The sequence below is a fragment of the Thunnus maccoyii genome, chromosome 14 (genome assembly GCF_910596095.1).
Source record: "Thunnus maccoyii chromosome 14, fThuMac1.1, whole genome shotgun sequence".
Classification (NCBI taxonomy): domain Eukaryota; kingdom Metazoa; phylum Chordata; class Actinopteri; order Scombriformes; family Scombridae; genus Thunnus; species Thunnus maccoyii.
This window is the reverse complement of record NC_056546.1, coordinates 7,174,860-7,194,998: the sequence shown is the minus strand read 5'-3', so window position 1 is coordinate 7,194,998 and position 20,139 is coordinate 7,174,860. Positions and strand designations below refer to the sequence as shown.

Here is a 20,139-nt window from a genome sequence, read left to right as displayed (position 1 = left end):
CTCACTACCGCATTCATTCATCCTTCCTGACTTTATATTAGCTTAGATACCTGATTGGTGGGGGTGGGGGTGTGAGCAGGGGGCTCTGAGCTGTCTATACACTCATGTACACGCATGCAAAGTCAAAAGTCAGGAGAAAATGTGACTAGACATTTATAAACACTCTAGATGTTTGGATATACATTTCGTCATACATACATCATCACAGACATACAGGCACTTGCAGGCACGCAGAGATACTTTTCCTATTGACACACATACACAGACAAACACACGGGTGACATAAAGTGGTGATCCAACAGATTAAATGGTGAATGTTTGAGAGCGGGTTTTCACAGATCTTAGGGTAGACTGCCCTCTGGTGGTCAAATTATATATCTCCCTAATTATTGCTCAGTCAGTGGTGAGAAACCAGGAACCAGCAGCACTATAACAATATGTCATAAGTGGGAGTCACATGGATGCGGCTTCTAAGATGGTTGTCTAGGACATTGCTCCCAAAAAAATACCCATTTTCCCCTTGAATTTGATCACTTAATGCTTATTTTTGCCATCCAGAAGTGGTGTGTTGTTTTCGTAATCACTTGATGTCATTCTTGAAAACTGCTGTTTGTTTCTGATGGCTGCTACAAGCTTGTAGCTCGAACCGCAGAAAGCGGCAGGCCAACTCCAACTCAAACGCTCCAGTTATTGCATCAAATGCTCTCACAGAACGTCAGGCGACTTTGGAAAAAGCAATGCAAGAGATGTTGCAACTTGGCAACGTTCTCAAAGAAGTGCAGATGGATTTTTCCTTAGTGAAAACCTCACAAGCTAAAGTTAGCACGGATATAACCGCTATTTTTGAGAGACTGAAGGAGGCAGACAGTCGGACGATGGACCTCGACAGTGATAATAGTCAGTTAAGCGCTGAGCTGTTGAAGGCATCCAAACAATGTGACGAGCTAGAAAGAGCAGTGCAAGATGCAGCGAACCGGGGTAGACTCAACCACAGTTAAATGAGATATATAATAAGAAAGTTGAATTTGCCATATTTAGACTCAAAACAAATTTCTACGAAAGTGGAGAAACATCAGGCAAATTTCTGGGAAGACAGTTAAAGCAAAAGGAAGCCACGTATGTTACATCAGGTATGAAGGATGTACCTGGACAAGTGGTGACTACACCTCAGGAAATCAATCAAGTGTTCAAAAAGTTCTACTCACATCTGTATACTTCAGACACTGCTGTTAATATTGGAGAAATCAATGCATGGTTTTCAAGGATTGATCTCCCTCGGATGTCGTCTACTCAAGTAGAAACTTTGGACGCTCCAATTACAGTGGATGAAGTTAGGAAAGCTATTAAATTAATGAAGTCAGGAAAGGCTCCAGGGTTAGATGGCTTCCCTGTTGAATATTATAAGAACTACATTGATATTCTGACACCTATCTTAACTAAGGTATATTCTGGGGCTATATTAATGGGTGAGTTACAGAGTACATTGAATCAGGTAGTAATTTCAGTGATCCTCAAAAAAGAAAGGATGCACTTGATCCAACCAGCTACATGCCATCGGCTATGCACCCAGAGTATATGCTGCTGGACATTATACATCCAGATCAGGTTGGATTTATAAGTGGAAGGTCATCCTCTGATAACCTCAGAAGATTGCTTCACTTGATGTGGCTAAGCAGGGAGTCTCCCTAGGAGAAGGCTTCTGACCGGGTGGAGTGGGGTTTTTTTTGTTGCATACTATGAAAACTTTTGGATTTGGAGTTGGGTTCTTAAATTGGATTAGAGTGATATATGCAGACCCACCGGCATGAGTCCTTACAAATGGGTTGATATCACCCTCCTTTAAGCTGTCACGGGGCGCAAAGTAGGGAGACCCGCTCCCTCCATTATTGTTTACGTTATTTCTTGAACCACTTGCAGTGGCAGACCAAAGGTTGGTGGGGTTAGAGCTGGATGAAAAGAGCACAAGCTGTTTCTTTATGCGGATTACTTTTTGTTTGCCTCTTCAACCTCTATACTGTTAGGTTTATTTGAAACATATTCAAAGATATCAAGTTACAAAATTAATTGGTGCAAGTCTGAAGTAATGCCAGCATCGAGAACTTGTCATAGGGTGTAATTAGCTCACTGCAATTCAGATGGATAGATACAGGAATGGTATACCTTGGGATAAAACTTTATGCAAATCTTACCAGAATAATGAAAAATTAATAACTACTTCAAAAGATTAAAACAAAATTAGATAGATAGAAACTGACAAATCTGAGTTTAGGGGGAAAGATAAGCATAATAAAAACAGTAGTTGCACCTCAGTTGAATTATATCTCTATTTTGGTGCCAGTCAGCACTCCTCCAGGGATTTTTAAACATTTTAAATCAGTTAAGAGACTTTCTGTGTAATGGGAAGAAACACAGAATTAACATTCTTAAATTATACACTACAAGGCATTAAGGAGAGCTGGGATTACCAAATGTAGAGTTGTGAGGAATATCATTTGAAATGACAAAATTGGCTAAACATTGGAATAATGGAAATACTGATCAACTTGCATGGATGAAAATAGAAAATGAACTTGCTGCCCCCTTGGGGCCGATAGAGGCACTGTCACAGAAAAATGTACCAAGCTTTAATAACAAACCAATCCTGGAGCATTCCAGAGAGACATGGATAAAAGCTCATAAGTTGTTAGATGATATTCATCAATTTGGAAAAACCCATTAATCTGAATAGGGGAAAAAACTATTCTGTGGGAATCATGGGTAGATAAGAATATTCAAAAAGTTAGTGATTTGTACAGAGCAATCCTTTCAAGAGATTAAAGATGATTTTGGCTTAGCCAAGAGGGAGTTTTGGAGGTACCTACACATAAGGAGCTACATAAAGAGTCTGGGGGTTATATTCAGTGAAAAGGAGAACAAACTATTATCCTGTGTCAATTTTTAACTGTGACAATTTAAGGAAAATATGAGAAAGAGATCTGAACTCAAACATAGAAGCAGATAAATGGAAAAATATGGTGGAACATAAACAAATTTACACATTACATAATCATCCACTGGTATTATTATACACTTGTTAAACTTCTGTATTTCTCTGTCTCCATCTCTCAGTGTCTCACATTACGAGTAATGGTGACAGTACTCAGCAATTCAACAGGTGTAAGGTGTTTTGTAGATTTAATACAACAGTTACTACTGCATGTGTACTTTTTTTCCTCACAGTAGTGTGCAAACACATCATTAAATTCAAGACCAAAACACACTACAGCAATATTAGGACATGTCTCAGATGAATTAGACTGTTTAAGATGAAGCTACATGTTGCCCCAAGTGTATGTCTAATTAATTTTTGTTTTTAAAAGCTGCCATCTAGTAAATCTGTCTGCTGCTTATAAAAGTTTTTTTTATTGCTCATCATTTTTAGGCATTTAGGATGCAAAGAGAAACTTGAAAGGACTGTAATCAATCAAACAACGAGCCTAAAGTGCTACATTATCACATTAAAAATCAATTAGAGACAAGAGTCCAAGACTCAGAGCCACAGTATATGGAGCTTTATCGAGATCTATAGAGTTTGGAGGAACAAAATGAATTTGAATTACTTTAAAATGTATTTAAAAACCAAAGCACACCATAACTTCCTGTTTATGACTTATAATTATCTAACAGGCTTAAAAGGAAACCTTACATTTACCCCCTAAAAAGTATTTTCTAAATTAAGATAAACATAACAAACTTTCACCATAAAAATCACTGCCTTGGTCTTTGATTTAGATTTTTCCATCATGACCCTCTCTCTAAATCTGAGTGTGTGAAGGTGTAAGGTTGCCTTCTTCCTCTCCTCCCTCCCTCTTTTCCTTCCTCCTCTGTGCTCTCCATTCCTGCTGTCAGGAGACTGGTTCAGCTTTGATCTTTCTGTCATTAGTCAGGTATGCAGAGACACAGGCAAACCTACTAACTTTTTTTTTTTCTCCTTCTCTTGGGTCTCTGTGTGCTCTCTCCCACGCTCTGACCAGAGAACACCAGCTGACCTGCTTGTCATCTCGGCTTTCTATCAAAGAGAGAAAGGTAGAGCAGTTTCTGCTGTCGTTCCTTTGAGCTTGATGTGCACAGAAAGTGACAAGTGTCAAAGCACTCAGCCAGCTCTCCTACTATTCTTTAACATTCTTTAAAAAAAGAGGGTTGAGGAGTCTCAGAGGCCTATCCTTGTTGATGACTAGTGACCTCTTCTCTCTACAGTCAAAAAGTTTATACCTCAGACATCATGAAATTGGTATCACCCAATAACAACTTCTTTGACAGAACAGAAAGCTAATATTGCCTTAAAATGCAGTAAATCTGTTACTAAAAAGTGTAAGCTAGCTATAACTTCATTAACGCTCAGTGAAAAGTTTATATACCAGCAAAAATAAAGTAAGAGCAGGTATCAGTTTCTTAAATTCTTACTATTACAGCTGTTTTGGCAAAAGCTTGCATGTCACGGAAAGACGAGGCTGGCCTAACATGCAGCAGTTCCTTTGAATAAAACATCCTGGACATTTCATTAATGATCTTTCAAACTGTCTTCAAAACCTTAACCAACTCAAACAAATGTGAGCACCAGACAGAGAGAGAGAGAGAGAAAGAGAGAGAGAAAGATACTTCAAGAGTTTGCCCTGAAAGGGAGGTCAGGCTGTTCCTGTGATGTGTGTCGGTGTCAATATGCGTCAGTGTGTATCCCGCAGGGAGGCTAGTCTTTCAGCTGCAGGACCAGGACAAGTACCTGTGACAGCACAGACCCATCCTGTTGAAGTGCCAGAGCAAGACACTGAATCCCTAATAGATCGAAAGGCACTGCTCTGTAGCAAATATTGATCTATGATTTTATCACTTCAACTACACTACACCACAACAATTAGTAGAATGACACTGACATACTGAGATGTGCTTTTATGTTTTCCTTCAATGTCAAAGTACAAATTGATTCTATTACAACCAATATTTCTTTAAGAGTTTAGGAAACACTATATCACAGGACAACCACAGAGAACATTAGTCAAGTTTTCTACCAAAAGCTTAAACAAGAAATAGCCAATGTTTAAGTACAAAAAACACATTTCTTCAACATGTCTGTATTATTTAGGAGCACATGTCACATCACTGCTTCCAGCAGAAGGAGGGAATATAGTGAATCGCTTTGAACAGCAAGTTTCCAGTTTCCTGGCAGACCCATGTTACATGAAATAATCTGCCCATTCTCCCTCTTTTTTTCTATATTCCCTCTCTCTTCTCTCAATCCATCGCTCCCACTATCACACACAGCTCTCTCATGTTCACCTTCTATGTTTTTCTGTTATTTATCATGAGTCCTGATTTTTATTTGCATGCAGTTGCCTTTCAAACTGTTTTCCTTTGCTTCTGTTGCTTTGAATAATAGTGTGACATAACAAAAACAAACGACAAACGAATAAATGAATAAATAGATACATAAAACACTAGTAGTCAAGTTACTCATTTGCAAGCTGCCACTCAATAAGTGTACGTGAAGTTTATTGCCTCTAGATATGGCCTTTAAATAACACTCCACAATTACCGGGAATGGTGGCTGTTACCATCATAAACACAAAAACACACACACTTGTGCCAAACAATCACTGTGGTCATGTATGCAAATCAGCACCTGTAGTTGTATGTATGCCAACATGCAAATCAGCACCTGTGGTTCAAACTGAAGGCTACCATCCACACTGAGAGAGGCATGCAATAGCAAAACTTGACCACATGGTGGCAGAACCTGCACATGTAATGCAAAAAAGGATTTACCTAAAAATTACTGAGAATTGAGGACTTACATTGAAGCAGTAATCACCTGTCACTGTGAATGAGAAGAGTTTTCCTCTCATCAACAGTCCAGGTGCCTTTGAGCAAGGCACTTTAACCATAATTTACCAAATAAGATTAAAATGAATACAAAAATCAAAATGCAGTGTGCTAGTATACAGAAAAAGAAAGAGAGTGTATCGATGCAATGACAAAGATAAGATGATTGAGGGGACAAAAGGGCAAAGACACAAATAAGTAGATATAATTCAGTACTCACATTTTCAATGACAAACGTCCACTCTTTGTCTTCAAACTCCTCTGCATGGGGGTCCTGCAAGGGCAGTGTAAAAAGAGATGTTTTAATACACAATATACTGCAACCACAGTATGGTCATTTAATTCAGCATCACACCTGCACTCCAAACCAAACTTAAGCAACACTCTTGAAACAATTCATTTCATTCACTGAAGTTGATGGATTTGGTCATAACTGTGTCAGAAGACTTAAAACCAACCAGGAAGTCAGAAAGTCAAGTTACAGTATGAGGTGAGTGGAGGACAAAGAACTAATATCATAAACTCACTGCAGGTGTGACAAGAGCCTAAGCAATCAATGCCCCCCCTCTCCCTCCCCCCCCCAACACTACATAAATGTTGTCGTCCATCAGTCTAAAAAATGCATGCAGTGCAACAAAAGCATGATTCTGCTGCTGTATCAGCTGATCCATCATGCTTAGTATCCAGTCCAGATCTATGATGGTAGTACTGTGATCAGAGTTCAGCAATGAGTGAATGCATTTTAAGCAGGCAGCAGTTAGCCAACATTATGCACTCAGACTAAATCTTTCAACATCTGCCCTCTGATAAAACACAACCTACCAGTAAAATAAAACGTTTCTACACCTGTCTGGGCGAGAGTGTGGGGGTGGGGGCAGCCCTAGTACAGTAGCTGTGTTGTTTTCAATTTGGGAAGTTGATGTGAGGAAAATACTGCTTTCCTATAGAAGTGACGTGTCTCAGGACTGGGGAAATACGCTGAAACGTGTTGCCCTTTACAATACAGAAACTGTAAAACAGAAAACAGACCGTTGAAGTGACAGCTCATGTGCTTTGCATACACTCCCTCTATTCACCCACTGACCTGATTTGTTTGTCCTAATTCCCTTCCCATACATGTCTGCATAAATGCATACATGTTTTGCATTAATCAGGTAAATTTCAGTCACATAATAATGAGCTATTGACTATCTGTCTGGACTCAACAACAGTTGTTTATGTATTCCTGTGTACACTTTGTGTCATACTTTGTGTGAGTGTGTTTTGACTAGTTGGTTTAATTGTAATGTATACGTTCTATTTAATTGGCAATCAAGCTTTAAACTGAACAGAAGAGAACCCAAAACATCCATGAACATGACATGAGAGTGCAGAACAACACTAAATTATAGATGTTTCTCTCACTGTCTTTCTGCCAGTCTGGGAGCCAGGTTGCCTTTTTGTTGATATACTGTACTTGCCTGTCCGCCCGTGTGTCTCTCTGTCTTGTCTCCCCTCCTGCCTGTCTAACTCTGAGGTGATGAGGAGACAGTAATGGACAAAGCAAGACAGTCTTACTGTGCACGCATAGATGACCTTCAGGTGCACTGTTCACATAGAAGCAAATATACACAGATCTCACACACAAGTAGTGAGATCTGTGTGTATGTGTAGGGAGTATATTCAGGCCTTGAACCATTAATCAATAAAATCAATTTTGTGTATGATTGTTGCAGCCCTAGTTTGTAACACACACACTGAACACTTGTACTGATGGCCTTTCTTTCTGCCTGCTCTTGTGACACACCCCAGAAAAATCAATATTCCTGCAGTCTGCCACAGACACAACACACACATGGGCACAGAAAGCTGTACTGTTGCCTCACCCTTCAATTTTTAAATCCTCCATTATTAAAGAACCACATAAACTGTTACTAAAAGCCAACAGAGCACAGCATTATCAGCCTTTTCAGTTTATTGTCAGTTTATGGTGTTGTTTGCAGAGTTTTAGTGCTGCTAATAAATATGAGCTCCCCCTCCCTAATAGTATGCAGCTTTTTTTTCCTAAAATCTCATTGTCATTAGGGGATTTTCAAAAATATTTCATTGCATTTCAGAGATACAATTATTAAAATATCTGTCATCGTGCAAGCAAATATCAAGCTCTTGTACAGATGCATTATAAAAACTCACAAACCAAAGTCTGTGAATTACAAACTAGCTAAAGTAAAAAAAACAACAACACCTGGCTGTGTTCAGAGGCATATTGCCAACCTATGTTTCACTCTGGTGGTTGGCTGGTATTAACAGCCCACTCCGCTCCCTGTTTATTGCCTCTGTAAGAATCAATTCTGTCTATAGGATGAGCAGCAAGAACCCTACTTACTTTTCCACTTCACAGTATTTCCTTGTTGTCTACAAAGTTCAGCTAAGACTGCCTGCCAGTGTACATCTCTCTGAGGTACAGGCTGCAATACTGCTAAACTCAGCTGTTTTCACTGCAGTGCTTCAGGCCAGACAGGACTATGAGAGTATCTTCAAATCACTGTTAGCGTTTGTTTTAACCTTCAAGAGCAACCAAATGGCCAAAAACAGGTAAGCTGTAAACCACAGAAAACTATACTAAACTGACTTTTCAGAATTTGCTCAAGGACCTTTCAGTACTTTGGATCCTCCAGCTAATAAAAGTCTTTACACTAAGTCAACATACTGCATATATAATTAGAAGTTATTAGAGTATTAGTTATTAGATTTAGACCTGCATTAATTGATGTTTTTGATATTCATGAATTGAGTGACTCCATGTAATGTGAGCAGTCACTTCTACTACCTAACCCACTGAGGAATATCACCCAATTTGGCAATTCTAACCACCTTTTAGTTCATTGTTTTGGCTCACAGACTGTGACGACGTCTTCACCGCCGTCTACATTCTAAAACACCGTTTTCGAGCAATGACGACATGCGTCCACGGTGGGCGTTTCAGCTCATTTCTGCAAATACCTCCATCCACATTAAAATGCCAAAACGGGTAATTCTCTTCCTACTGCAATGGGATGCGATTGTTGCTGTGTTTGTGTAAGTAGTCAACTCTTCAACCATAACAACTTGATAAGCTGATGGTTTATCAGGGCTGTAGTTTGGAGTTTGTCTCCTGGTGGTCAAGAATTTCTTAATGCAGCATTCATCGGACCAGTAATGCCTAATTTTTTGGATATAGTGGAGGAAAACTGTTGTAACAAAGACAACAAGCTGATTGCCGAGGCGATATTATTTGATTCATGGCTTTATGCAACAGATGAACTGTGCCTTTGGTCGCTTTGCTTTGAGTCTCCATACAAAAACAATTTTTATTATTTCCTCTGGGACAGGAAGTGGAAGTGGCCCAGAGTAAGAGGAGACCGACATGTACACCAGTACTACAATGGCATAGACGGAGAAAACTGAGCCAGTACACATGAAATGTTTTTCATGCATACTTATAACTGGCAGACATCACAGTGTGCTTTGTGTGTCTTTACAAAAGGTCTGGAGATACATAATGTCTCATGAGATTTTGCAACTACATCTCCTGTCTTCAACTGTGCAAGAAGCATTATGAGGATCTTCTGTATCAAGTGCCTGATTGGGATTCACTACACTGCTGTAAAGTTGTTGATAACGTACACACTGACAGGAAAGTAAGAGGCTACTAACACTTATATGAAGCAGAGGCATGTACAGAGGTATTTGTGGCAGGAGGTCTGGTTGAGACAGTGAGACAGGTAACAGGACACTGAGCTCAGAGCAAGCCTGTCAGCACAGAGGCCTAGCATGTTTAAATAAGCCCGGCACGGTGACAGATAGGGTCTGTACAAGTGTGTCATTTACAGACACACCTGTAATACAATACGTATAAGGGCCTTCCGATTACAAAATACATTTTCAAATTAAAGAAATTCAACAAGTAAAAGTGCCTTCACTTTCCCAAATAGTCTAAATTCTTTTAATGCACAAATCAATATGTGTCAACAGTTCTGGCATAAATGAAAGCCAGCATTTTGAATTTTGCAAAATGAGTACTAGATTCCCATTAACAACAGAGAAATGTTGTGCTATGTGACATTATTTATCCGGTCAGAAAAATAAATGTCTGGAACGCCCTCACTGATAGCTGAACGGTTCCGGTGCATGCCACCTAGTCCCTGGTTACACTTCAGCTGGGGACCTTTGTTGCTTGTCATTCCCCTCGCTCTCTCTCCCTAGTTTCCTGTCTGCTTCTCCACTGTCTGCTGTCCGATAACGGCAAAAAAAAAAAAAAAAGTCTTTCATGTTGTATACTAATAGACATATGCAAAGTTTGGGTTTTGTTCATTTACTGAAATTCAAAGAAATGTTGCAAATAAAAGTCAACATTTAGTATTTAATCTCCCAATTCTGCAAAGAGGATCAAGTAGGCATCCCTACAATTATTTTTGTAGGTTACCGTTACTGCAGTCTAATGGCCAGAGGACCCTCATGTTCCATAAACAACCTTAAACAGAGCAATGCTTGTCTCAGAGCTAATTAAACAGCTGTAAGCCTACCTTAAAAAGAGTGACAGTGATCTCAATGTTCTCCGGTACAGGCCACACCACCACTCCTCTGTAGGGGTTTTTGATGCCAGGCTGCCAGCTGTGAGACTGCAGGACAGAGCAAAATACAAGAAAGGTATGTGAGCCATGAGTAGTAGGAGATACAACAGGGGTTATTAGTGTAAATTAGTAGAAGGAAAAACATGTATTTACAGCAGAGCAATATCAACAGTGATAAGATAAGTAACAGACAGTGGCTGAGAACAAATTGTATCACCCTAAATGCAAAATGTTTGGCATGTCTCAAACATCAGAAAGTAGCTCGCTGATGAGTATTCTGGACTGGTGCAGTTCAGAGAAGTAAATTAACATTTGCAAGTGAGAAACTTTTTGGCTTTATTGTTCCTATATTTTGTTTCAGAATGCCATACATCAAATACAAACCTTGGAGGATTTCCGCCGACTCCTGCGCGTCCAAACCACCACCAGTTTGTCTGGTTGCCTGGAAAGGAAGGACAGAAAAGAGAGATGAGTGAGTCTACCCATATTATTTTTTACCGGCCAAAATAATAAATTGCCTTTTTGTGTCACATATACTCACTCCTTGTAAATGTTGCCACATATTAGCTATTTAATTAACAGTAGCTAGCAGTAGACCGGCGGCAAGTGACAGTTTAGCGGAGAGCTGCAATGTCTAGTAGCTGATGTCCTGTACGGTAAACAGTGCCGAACAACTAGGAGCGTTTGAGGCGGTCTGTGGCTGGAGCTCCTTCACGTCAGAGCGTCTCGAGCGCTCCTACAGTTTTGCAGCACTGTTTAGACGTACATAAAAAACACATATGGTGCGCATGTCGACACTGTATAGAGACAAACACAAGTAATTCCTCCAAGCTATCATATTTTATTATATGACTATTTTGTTACAAACATTTTCCCGCTAGTGTGGTGGGTGGCCTTCTGAGATTTACTCGCAAAACGGAAAGTCTACCCGCATTTGGTTCTTAGTGGGTGTTAATTTCAGACCCTGAATACACACAATTATTTTTGGTGAGTAAAAATGAATATAAACATATAACATATAAACTTTACTTTGTCGACAAGAAAACTCCAAAGGCCACTTTTAAGACTGTCTGTCCGACTGATCAGAGCTTGCATCTTAATGCCTGAAGATTTAAGACCCTGATAAGCCTACTACTGCATGCGCACACACACACACACAGAACAGAAAACACTCACACACACCTGAACAGCCACTCCTTGTATGAATAAATCATGAGACACAACTAAGCCCTGGCTTTGTCTCTGTGGACTGCACCATGGACACACACAACTCATATAACTCAACCCAGTTCCAGGTCAGAATCACGCTGCACCGACAACTGACAGGAGTAGACAAGAGTAACCTGAACTCCAGAATACAAATCAAATATTCAGTCTATCAGAAAACAAGTTACAGACAACACATATATGTAATAAAGACTGTTGAAATTTTGTATGAAAGTGAGGTGAGTGCTGGGAGAAGTGACGTGCTGACGGGGCACAAAATTTACTTTTTTTAACCACCAGTCAAATAGCTAGTGAATGTTGTAATTTTACCAGCCACTCAATAGACTACTGTTGTTTTTTTGGCTGGTGAATGAAGCAAATTTACCAGCCAGTTGTATATTTTACCAGCATTTGGCTGGTGACTTGTGCTAATTTGTGCCCTGGGTGCTGAGACAGATTAACAGCACTCATCAATCTGGTCACGACTGTCGTATATGTGTCAAACAGAGTCGATGATGGATACAAAAAGGGCATGCGTCTCTTAAAAGTTACATAAATATTTAAGCCACAGTGAATTGTTTTGCACACTATATAGCCTGAAGGTGAATTGAGTGCAACAGTGCAAATAGTGTAGAGCAGTTATGGTCCGCTCTGCTGCTACATCAGCGTATCCACTGTGATTAAGCGAGAAAGTAACTCATCAGCTGTAAATATTAGGACACACAGGGGGGCAATGTTGTTCTTACAGAGCATTAAGGTGCCAATATAATTCATCAGAAGTGCTTGCTGGATGATCAAACTGGGGCCAGTTTCCTAAAAGTGATTTTCGAACCACTGTTTACACGCAGGTTGCAAATGGTGCCAGTGCCCCGTTTCACAATGGTTGTCACTCGCAAATTGCAGATAAATTTGCAAGATTCATGGATCGCAATTATGGTGTTTTCTTGAGGTTTGTTAAAAGTGTCAAAATGAATGCGCGAGGAAATTATCTGGTGTTGCAAGTCGCAGCTTGTTGCAAATTTGGTGAAACAGTCTTCAACTGTGGAAAAATCCTCCCCACACACCTTTCTGATGTCTGAACTGGGGGAGGGTGTGTCCGACAGTTTCGGTAGCTTTTTGAAACCGACAATCCAACATTCACATTTAACCAACTGTACAGTACAGAGGTGAGGTTGAACGACTATTTCTGTCCCTTTTCACATGAACAACCATGTGCTATACTATAAATGCCTTCCAGGAGACACTGTCTGAAAATGTGCACCATGATCCCCACATTTAAACAATATGACATCCTGCTCCTCTCTACGATGACCTTGAGCTTTTCATTCCGCATTTAAACACTTTTGCCTTCTAATGTGGTCGGACTTTGACACACACACTTTCAAAAATCTTTAAACCTCTCTCTATAAAGCACACTCTAAAAGATCATTGAGATAAACCTATAAGCAACTGCTTCATAAATCACATCTGACTTGCTACTTTGCCTTGATGTGAAAGGAACAACATGACAAATTGGGGCCATATTTTACTCTTTATAGTCAAAATGAAAAATCATCCAAAACACAGCCAAAGCAGTTAGCTGGCAAGTTTGGACCTGCTTGTCTGTCACTTCAGGTGCTTTAGTGTGTGTGTGTGTGTGTTTGTGTGTGTGTGTGTGTGTGTGTAAAGACAATGCATTGCAATCTATCATTGCAATTTTTATATCAAAAGCACCACTAAATAGTGACTTTTAATCTTTAATAGTAATATTTTAGTAGGGATGCACCGATCGGATGTACTGGATCAGTATCGGTCCAACACTGACCTTGTTAGGGGGGTCGGGCATGACGTAACCAATTCAAATCAAATACAGTGTGTGTGTGTTTCAGCTCTCTATAATATTCATTCATTCACTTCCAAGAATCCACCCCGTGGTCTTGAGCAATACACTCCAGCTCCAGGGCTGAGTCTGACCTCTGACCTCACAATGGAGGAAAAGTAAGAAAGCAAATTGCCCTACAGGGATCAATTAAAACCACTCAATTCTATTCTGTTTGTCAGGCTTAGTCAGAGTCCAACAGATAAATTGTCCAGGCAAATATTATCTTATCAAAGATATATTGAAATAGGAGTGTACATTGGACATTTACAGAAATGCCAATGATATATATTTGAGGTAATTTTCCCCCTTCACATTTAAGGGAACTTTGTCAAAAATGTTCCACCTTTTATTCTCTCCTTGTATTGTTACTGTGAAAATTCAATAAATTCACAAAAAATAAATATTGGCCACAATTCCAACCAATCAATCCAAATAAATCAGACTATACAGATTTTAGGTGAAGGTGAAGTCACCTGATTACGTAGCATTTGGATGTCAAACAGTGGGAGGTGATGTTGAACTCCTCTTTACGTATATCTGTGGAAATATTCCCACATTAATGAGTTCTTAACTGTATCCCCAATATAGTTATTTGTGGTTTATGTGCATGAACTCTATCGTTAAGTACCACAAGGTTAACACTAGGTTTATGTGTGCATGGGCCCTTAAGTCAAAGACTCTTGAAGAACAACAGCCAAGCAGCCGTTCTAGGGAAAGAATGGCTGACTGTATGACACTAGAGAGAGGAAAAGCAGGAAGATAGGAGAGAAAAGATAGAGAGAAGTAAAGAGGAGGCGAGAGAGAGAATGACAAGCAACAATTTCAGCCTTGAGGAGAGGCCCCACATAGAGAATCTATTGTCCAACAACACAGGCCAAATCAGAGAGAGCATGCACACGCACAAAATATTACCCTCTGTTTTCTTCCCTTTGTACAGTACTCTCTGTGCTATGAGAAATATTGAAACCATTTGTCTCCGGGCTAACTGACTTCTGCGCACTTTCGGTCTCGTCCTCCCTCGTGTTCAGCTTCATCCTAAGGCCAGCATGTTCCTTCTGTGTGTGTGTAACAGGAATCAATGAGCCATCAGAGAGGAATGTCAGAAACAGAAGAAACAAACATGTCAAAGGCGGCAACAGAAAGCCCTGAAGACAGACATTTCAACTGTGTGTTCAGCAGCCCTCACTAACACTAAAAGCTATTTTAACATTAAGGCTTTCGGTTTACACTAGATTTGAGGTTTGGTTTGGTTAAGAATTGGCTACATGATGGCAATAAATATGTGTTTCTTTATAATGATCTGGTTTGTACTGATGATGGAGTACCCTGAGAGGCTCAGACTGTTTCACAACATTTTAAAGGATGGGTTTTATAGGAAGTAGAACAAACAAACTATTTCTATATTTCAGTATTTTTGAGTATGATTTCAAGAGCAACTTAACACTTGAAGCTTGAACACTCCCCCTTCAAAAAAATTCAAAAAATGAACTAAAAACTCTGAACCACAACTCAATCTTTCCATTCTCCATAGTCCACATTGCTGACAGGTGATTTTTGTATTTACAGTGGGGTCCAAAAGTCTGAGACCACTTTCCCACATGTAAGGTGTGTGGGTGTGTGTTGGGGGTGGGGAGCTTCATAGTTTTCTTGCAGATTTTTTAGGGGCCCAGAGGATAGAATTACTGGATTTTCTCTGGGAAAAAGGAAAAATAACATCTGTTGTAATGAACCCTACAGTCTTGGACCAAGATCAGTTGATAGTGAGTCACCTGTAGTCACTTTACACTAACTGAAAAAAACTTTGTAGATTTTGTGTTGAGATTTAAGAAACTTTCTTTTCCTGCCACTAGTGAGAGTGAGCTCCTCTTACATTTAGCAGACATCATGTATACTCTGATTACCTTTGCATTATGCTGTCTAAAGCTGCAACAATTAATCGTCTTTGTTCTACAACTCAGATATGATAAAAATAAAAAATAAAGATCAAAATATAAAACGCAGGATTCTAAGACGAAGAAAAAGAGACGAACAATGATTCAGTGTGTGTGTGTGTGTGGGCTGGAGAGATGGGGCAGATAGGAGTGGAAGTGGGTCAGCAGTCTCAGCAGGGACTGAGATGAGAGCCCCCCGAGATTGACACAAAACACAGATAAACCCTCCTACATTTACATTAAAGGCTGCAGCTCTCATCCAGACAAAACCCACGATTAGTAAGCATGTAGGTATTCGATGTTTTCCTAAAGGGCACTTTAGCATCACGACAGGAAATACAGCACACCATCTGTTGTAAGAACCCATCAGCCTGCAGTTACAGGTTTTATCTTCACAAACACCAACTAACAGCTACATTACCAGACTTTTTTACCAGGCAGGCAGATGTTTTTAATTGGCATTTTTGTCTTTAATACTGCATGTTGTTTTGAGTTTAATTGCCTTATTGATAACCCCACGCTTCATTTAACAGGGTTAGTGAAGCTACAGGAGAAATTCCTCTTTCTAACAAGACTAGGTCAGTATCTGGCTGAACCATGTACAGTCAATGTGTGAAATTGTGGCCAGTTTGTTACAGGACTAGTCAGTTGTGGTGTTTAAAATGTGAATTCCTGGATATTAAATGTTCATCTGCAATTTTCTGTAGTGGTCCCAGTAATATATGTTGTTAAAGTGTACTGAAGTAGCATCACATGACATGGTTCAGCTACATTTGAGTCAAAAAAAAGGTTATAAATGCAGTCGCAGGAATAATACTTTCCACTCATATCTTGGGATGTTTGATTTGAAAGAGAACTTATTTTAATTCTAATTATAACTATTCCTATATAACCATTCCTATTCCTAATTGCCTATCTGTTAACTCCTCCTGCTCTTTCGTCTGTTTCACTTTGCGGATGTCTCTCGTTTTTCACTCTGCATCGAGTGTTTTGTGAGAGTGATGGTTATTTGGGGTGCTTTAGCTCTGCACTCTCCCTCATTCCTCTATGTGGCTTTTTTTCTGCCTCTTTTCCGGTCGATGATCATGGAGGCTGCAGTGGAAATTGTAAATGAGAGTTTTGACAGCATTTTGGGTGCAAATTCAGGAGGATTATCTCTGCCTGTTTACTGCAGTTACAGTCAAATCAAATGCACCTGCAGAGCAGCGGCCCCACACTAAACTGATATAACAGCTACATGAGACTCATGTTTTACTTGTGTTTTAATGCTGTTGTTCATCGTTTGTGATGTGAAAACGTCATAGAAATAAAAAGCTTGCGTCCTGGTTTGGGTTCCGTTATAAAATCCAAACGCACCGCGGAGCATCTCTCCTGCTGCTAACAGCCGAAGAGTCGACCACACCGGACGGTAAAGGAGGAGACGGTAGAGACGCTGGTACGTGTCTGTTTAAACAGGAATTTAACCAACTTCACTACATTTAAAACCAGAGCTGAGAGTGTCAAAGCTCAGAGCAGAAAACACACTCTGCATCGCACTGCTGTCTTTCGATTTTTGATTTTGAAAGCGCAACAGCCAATGGGGAAACACCAACACTGGGCGGCCGACCAATGGTGTAACTTCATCGCTCACTCACTCACGGACAGCTGCAGTTTAGGGCCGGTCCAGCCAAAAACCAATGTTTTGACAATTTAAAATTCTAGTCACATGCAAGTTGAATGCATTTCAAGATTTCCACTTCAAGTCCATCAGTTTTCTCTGTCATCTCTTTGGATATTGCATGTTTTGATACTTTAGAAATGAGTATGCAGGATTCATTTCTTGATAATTTGGCAGGCCATAATATTCTGAAACAAAAACAAAGTCAAGGATTTGTTCATCAAAAAATCTGGCAGCTTAAATATGCTTGTGGTAAAACACTGAAGGCTGGGAAGTGGAGGGTGCGTCAGGATGTTGCAGCTGCTCTATCTTTCCTGTATGTAGGAGGAAGGAACCACTTCACATTTGAAGTGATGGCCCCAAGACCATCATTACATGTACACACAACAACTGCATATGTAGCGTGTAACAAACCCAGACACACAGCAGGGTAGGTCTCAGTTTAGGTCAGTGGTATAGCAAGAAAACATAGTTGAGTGATAAGCACAGACAAAGCATCCTATTTTTTTAAAAACACACAATAGCGACTTTGGCAATGTTCAAATTCCAAGAGGGAAAGCTGTGAAACTAAATATTTATACAATTCAATTCAATTCACTTCAATGACCACACAGCTAAGCTGGTGGAATTAGGTTCCAGTACAGAGTGTAACAGCACAGCTCCCAGTAATTGCAATGTATATGGAAGCAGGATCCAAAATTAACACCTGCCAAGCGCCAAATGAGGGTAGATTTTCTGTTTGGTGAGTAAATCTTGGAAGGCTATCCGCCGCACTGGTGGGTAAATGTTTGTACCAAAATAGTCATGTAATAAAATATCCGCTATGATGACTTGGTGGAAATTACTCATGTTTGTCCCTATACAGTGTAGACATGCGATGGACTTCTATTGATCCCTGTAGATGTTTGCTTTTGTTAGCTAACTTCCCTGATATACAAAACTGTCTTGTATTTTGAGTTTTTTTGTAACCATACAAAATGGCAAAATGAAAGTGTAGATCAGCAGATGTTGCTCATCTTGGCATTATGAAAACTCTTTATACAACACTGTGTATCACACTGATATATATATATATATATATATATATACATATATAAATAAAATATTGGACTGTACTAACTTTGATAATACGGGTTTATTGGGTTATTTTATGGAAATTTCGCTCTGGTCTCTTCTTTAAGTTTGTATTCAACATATTACCTTATTATCTCAATGAAATGTACTGAAACAAATGTATGTGTGACACAAAAAGGCAATTTGTCATTTTGTCCAGTTAAAAATATAATATAGTCCCCTTGGCAGGTGAGTCAAAATGTTAATTTTGGACACTGTGTGGATGTCATGACGATACAAGTCATGCTAGTATTTCTCCAACATGCAAGTTGACACCACCACCTTTCGACTTTCTATGCTTAAAGGAGAACTCCACCAATTTTACACATCAAATAATGTTTACAGGTCTAATTTTGTGCCCATGAGCCCATGAGTGAATAGAGCAGTCATTTGTCCGGAGATATACAGCGAGTGAGTGAGCATGTTGATGACGTTTCTATGATGCGATTGGCGCTGCAGTGTAGCTGCTTCGTATTCTTTTCTGCTTGCCTTTATATTGCTGTTTGAATACATGTGGTATTGATATCAACGCAAAACAGTCATCTTTATGGATGAGTTGATAGCCTCGGCCACCATCTTCGATGTGCTGTAAATGTGATTTCCACAGCGAAACCAAAGGAGTATTTCCAGTAGGTGAGAAGGCGTCTGACATGGACAATCTCCTGCTACATGTGTGAAAGGTAACTCTGGACAATGTCTGGACCTGATTCTCCAGACGCTGTCTGGAGTTCACATGAGAAAACTGCTTAAGAGGAAGAGACAGACAGGAGTTATAAACATTGATCACAATGAGGTGAATGAATTAGGAAGACAGTCAGTGAAAGAGAGGATGGAGGAGGCATGAGAGGTATGTGTGTGGTTGGAGGCAGGCGACTGAAAGAGGATACTGTATCATTTCAACTAGATGCTGACATTACTCAGAGGAGGAAGAGCTTTGACGTCTGCAGACAGACTCCATGTCTGCCTGTCTATCACAGACATTAGGAGAGAAGAAAATGTAGATTTGTTGTGCTGTAATACAACAGTTGTGAAAGATGAAACATCACAGACTACAGTGTTGTGTGTGATGCATAATAAAACAGACACTCTCTCAGTAATCTCTCGGGCTAAAACCAGACTGCATCACTGCATGAAAGGTTATTGTCTTGTAGTATGATATGGGACGGACAACTGCAGTAGAATATAAGCTGCTGAACTATATGAGGTGATACAAATAGCCAATGTAATGTATCCTGATATACTTGCATTACTCATCCTGCGTCCCTACTTTAATACTATACCATGAGTAATACTGTCTTTATACTGCAGTGATGTAATAATCCCTATCTGTACACAAGAGTGCCTGTTTTGTTCCTCTCTGTCATTATCTGACACAAAACAATAGTGACTGAACTTATATCCAGAGTATAAAAGCTATGAAAACTGGCACATACTGTACACTCAGCTCTCCTGCTGGGGATCCCTCCTTAACTTGGCTCGCCCGAGGTTCCACCACTAAGAATTGTTAAGAGATATTTTCTTTTTCCTTGTATGGGCGAAAGATCTGAGATAAGTGGTGTCAGGTAACTTCCACTACCTTGTTTAGGTTTGGTATGCTTGTTATGTCTTTCCAAGATGTTGTTCCAAATTGTTCTGTCATTTCTCCACAGTGTTTTTTCCCCCATCAAGAATCCTTGCAAGACTCGCTTGTGTATAAATATACATATATATATATATATAAAGAGAGAGCTATTTATAGAGCTGTTTAGGATGATGGGACTCTAAAATACACATAAAAAGAGCACCACCCACAGAAGTTCAATCTTCATCAGCAAAAAAAAAAACCCCATCACAACTCATACTCTTTGACAACTAATCTCTGGGAAATTCTGTGAAGAACGACCACAACCATAACCACTCGGTGCCCAAGATGCAGTCAAAATG

The 20,139-nt window shown here is 39.7% G+C and overlaps 1 protein-coding gene across 11 annotated transcripts in view; it reads right to left on the bottom strand.

Annotated features, from left to right (window-relative positions):
• Window positions 1-20,139, bottom strand: part of ehbp1 (EH domain binding protein 1) — a 155,598-nt gene that overhangs the window by 121,826 nt on the left and 13,633 nt on the right. For 3 of the 11 annotated variants that reach the window (XM_042433039.1, XM_042433045.1, XM_042433046.1), the window contains exons 1-4: window positions 10,401-10,490; window positions 9,983-10,103; window positions 7,317-7,365; window positions 6,077-6,130 (exon numbers count right to left, since the gene is read on the bottom strand). In XM_042433039.1, coding sequence (XP_042288973.1) covers window positions 6,077-6,130; window positions 7,317-7,365; window positions 9,983-10,058 — 179 coding nt within the window. In that variant the 5' untranslated portion in view covers window positions 10,059-10,103; window positions 10,401-10,490. The other 8 variants (XM_042433041.1, XM_042433049.1, XM_042433040.1 and 5 more) reach the window with 7 other exon arrangements.